The sequence below is a fragment of the Alligator sinensis genome, unplaced genomic scaffold, assembly GCF_000455745.1.
Source record: "Alligator sinensis unplaced genomic scaffold, ASM45574v1 scaffold318_1, whole genome shotgun sequence".
Taxonomy (NCBI): domain Eukaryota; kingdom Metazoa; phylum Chordata; order Crocodylia; family Alligatoridae; genus Alligator; species Alligator sinensis.
In genome coordinates this window covers 555,420-559,474 of record NW_005842421.1, presented here as the reverse complement: position 1 = coordinate 559,474, position 4,055 = coordinate 555,420, and the positions used below count along the sequence as shown (strand labels likewise).

General features: G+C 39.9%; 1 protein-coding gene across 1 annotated transcript in view; it reads left to right on the top strand.

Moving 5' to 3' along the window:
* Nucleotides 1–1,371: 1,371 nt before the first annotated feature.
* The window catches only part of SMCHD1 (structural maintenance of chromosomes flexible hinge domain containing 1), a 142,892-nt gene continuing 140,208 nt past the window's right edge, over nucleotides 1,372–4,055 (top strand). The window contains exon 1 of the mRNA XM_006030106.3: nucleotides 1,372–1,442. Coding sequence (XP_006030168.2) covers nucleotides 1,387–1,442 — 56 coding nt within the window. The 5' untranslated portion in view covers nucleotides 1,372–1,386. The remainder of the gene's footprint in view (nucleotides 1,443–4,055) is intronic.

Sequence of the window (4,055 nt, the reverse complement as noted above, 5' to 3'; positions counted from 1 at the left end):
AATGAGTACCCAATGTACACTTACTATTGAGAAGAGAATTGAAATCATGATGATAAATTTAAATATCAAATAATACATAATTAAAAATAAATAAGTTCTATTGTAGGTACTCCTTAAAACAGATTTAGAGATGAGTCCTCATTATTCACTCTAATTTTCATGCAGTTATGTTGAACTAGTAGTTATAAAACTAATCTTTTCCCCTGGCATATTTATATTGCATGTAGGTGAAAAAATTCAGGAAATTCTCAAGTAAGTTTTAAACAATAAGGAAGTAAAACAGCTATTTGCATATTTAGAAATGCTTTTAGTCTCAACACCTGTTAAGAAAGAAAGATCATGCTAAAGAACAGTGAAAACACGATCATCTTTGTACAAATGAAGCTCAGGAAACACCTGGCTAGAACTTAGTGAACTGTTTTCTTAAATAAGGAATGCCTTATTCATTGAATACAGCTGGTTAAAAAACAGATTTCTTGTTCTATAGGAAATACTGATGTTTGTAAACATGTTTCTTACCCTGACTTGTGAAGAAAATTGAATTCTTAGACTTTTTCTAAGAAGCTAAGTATTCTGAAATAATCCATGTTGATGTTCTTGTTTTTATACTAAAATATAAGACAACTCAAAGCAAAGCAGAGTTCAAACACTACAACCATTTGGACAATTTCCTGCATTCAAAAGGACAGAGTTAATAGATTGTCATGAAACATTTCAATTTAGTTGAATCAATTTTCTGATGGAAAGCTCTTTTGTTAGAATTTTTTTTTATTCACTTATATTATTGACTGAACTCTTGCATTTAGGCTTGAGAGGATTCTAATATAGTAATATTTCCATGTGAAAAATTTGGGGTAGGTTACATAAGATAAATGGTACAAAATTGTTTGCATATAAGTCAGCAATGCTGGACATGGGTAGATCTAAAATTTTGTGAAGTGGGGTACAGACTGAGGTGCATAATTATATATAAAACAACACATTTTTCTCCAGTTAAAAATAAACTAGAATCTTTACTAATATGCTAGGGGCTAAGGACTGTATGCAGTTTAATATTTAAGCAAAAAAAAAAAAAAAAAGATTATTTAATTGGAATGAGTTGCAAACAATCTGCAGGCCTGTGAAATAGGAGCTTCATTACCAGCAGCAGCTAACTGCCAGCAGAATTCCTGAACAAAGGCTAACTTGATTGGTGAAACATCAAGACTATTAGAAAGAAGTCATTTATAGCTGTGGAATGCAGAATTTAGAAGAGGTCAAGCAGATTATAATGAGCCATAAACCTAACTGACTCCCTCAGCACTGCCCAACTAGATATGCTGCTGCCGCTGCCAGGCAGTTGGATCTATACTTTGGATGGAGCAGGAATCAAAGTGGGGTGCATGCATGTCTCCCCTGACACCCCAGGTCTGCCCTGATGCTGGATTATTCTTCATTTCTGTGTAAGTGTTTATATTCTAGTGGCTGCTTCTTCAATTATTGTGTACCTTTTCATCTTAAAACAAAAGGAAAATGTGTGTATTGTCTGCATGTGTACATATATGCACCCTACACAAAACCCTAAAGGTGAAAGGCATGGGGGTATGATACAAAGCTGAATTATAGGGAGATAAGGAGAATGAGTGTCTTTGGGGAATGGTACAGGATTACTGCTAGAAACACAGGAGTCTATGTAGTAAAAGGATACAAATAAGTAACTTATGGTGGTAGGAAGAGGAGGTGGAGGGTGCTGTTTCACTTTTATGTTCTGTATGGGTCCATGCAATTATTCTATCCCAAGTGCAGGGCTTTGCAGTTGTCCTTGTTGAATCTCATCTGACTGATTACATGCCATTGATCCAGTCTGTCCACACTGGTTTTCCCCACTTACACTAAAGAATATTGGGGCTCATCTCAGTATTTCTCTGTATGAGGGAAAGCTGGGCAGGCAGGCACCCCAGGGACCTGATCCTGCCTGGCAATTTCTGGGGTGCACAGGATCAGGCCCTGCAAACCTCTAGAACACCTACCTACAGTAGCTGGAGAACATATGCTCTGCCATCACCAAGCAAACCAATGTCCGCTGCAATAAAGTGGCACAATCTATTACCACCTTTGTCATGGCCACAGTTTTTGGCTATTTTTGGTGTAAAAAGGGTATGTATATCTGTTTGCTTTGCCTTTGTGCCACCATAAACATTTTTGTGGAAGAAAGAAGGTGAAGAAAGTTGGCATCTGTTTCAACCTTCATTCTCTTCCCTAGTACTATAACCAAATCTCTACTTTTGGTAGGACTCCTTTTTGAGTTTCAACTCATTGAAGAGATAATTGTCTAGTCAGGCTGGTCTCCTCTTACACTTCCCATTCTTTTGTTGCACCAGGATAGCTTGCTCCTGTGTCCTAATAAGGGGCCTCTGTAAAGTCACCTCTCCTGGACTCCTTTTCCCCTCAGAATTGCCATCCAAGAGATACCGCCTACCAGGTTTCCTTAGTCTGTTAATGTCTGCTTCTCTGAAGAAGTGCAATGTCTTCCTTCTTCCCCTTAGAATCTTGTACTCCATCATTTTGTGGTCACTGTAACCCAAGTTACCTTCCACCTTCACATTGACAACCAATTCTTCTCTTTGTGAGCTGTAAGTAAAGAAGGGCTTCCCCTTACTGGGGACCTTTGCCTCAATAGCCATGGTAAACAAAAATAATCAGTTTTTAAACAGTATTTAGTCAATATGATAGTGACTAAAGAATGTACAAATGTTTAACTGTGAAAGCTGAAAGTGAACTATAGCTACGTTGCTCAGTCTAAATTTAACATCAATCATTAGCATAATCAGCAGAAATCCACTTATCTTGCATTTGTTATTAAATCTATAATGAAATCACTTTAATTACCTGATAACTTACTGCCTGCTATTCATCTCCCAATACAAATTTTGTGGTGGGCAACTGGTTCAAATCTTAAACAGAAAGGCAGTGGAATGAAAGCTAGGAGCTAGTAAAATTAGTTTTTTTTGAAACCGTTGTTAGTTTTGCTTCTGCCAACCCAGGCGTAGGCCGGATCTGGCCCGCCAGACAATTTCACCTGGCCTGCAGATGCCCACCAATTCATAGTTTCATAGTTTCATGGATGTCAAGATTGGAAGGGACCTATTAGATCGAGTCCGACCCCCGGGCAGGAATGAGTGCTGGGGTCAGGTGACCCTAGCCAGGTATCTGTCCAATCTCCTTTTAAACACCTCCAAGGAAGGGGACAGCACCACCTCCCTTGGAAGCTTATTCCATATTTTGGCAACCCTCTCTGTAAATAATTTTTTCCTGATGTCCAATTTGAATTTGCTCTCTTCCAGTTTGTGGCCATTATTTCTAGTTACCCCAACAGGTGCCCTGGTAATCATTGTATCCCCTATTTCTTGCTGCCCACCTCCCAATGAGTTTGTAGGCAGCCACAAGATCACCTCTCAACCTCCTCTCGTGGAGGCTAAAGAGGATCAGGTCTCCCAATTGTTCCATGTAGGGTTTTTTCTATAGGCCTTTAACCAAACGAGCGGCCCTCCTCTTAACCCTCTCCAGGCTATCCACATCCCTCCTGAAGTGCAGTGCCCAAAACTGGATGCAGTACTCCAGCTGCAGCCTGACCAATACCACATAGAAGGGAAATATTACCACCCTAGACCTGTTTGGGATGCACCTACTTATGCAAGAAAGGGTGCAGTTAGCTTTACTTATTACCTCATCACACTGGTCTCATGTTCATTTTGGAGTCGACTATGACTCTGAGATCCCTTTCCGCAGTTGTGCTACTTAGAATGGTACCTCCCAGGGTGTAGGTGTGTTGATGATTCTTCCTCCCGAGGTGCAACACATGACACTTGTCTTTATTAAACTGCATCCTGTTCTGTTCAGTCCATTTCCCCAGCCTGTCCAAATCAGCCTGGATTTGCTCCCTGTTGTCTAGTTTGTGTACCTCCCCCCGTATTTTGGTGTTGTCAGGAAACTTGGACAGGGTGCTTTCTACTCCCTCGTCCAAGTCACTAATGAAAATATTGAATAGTACCAGTTCCAGGACAGAGCACTGGGGG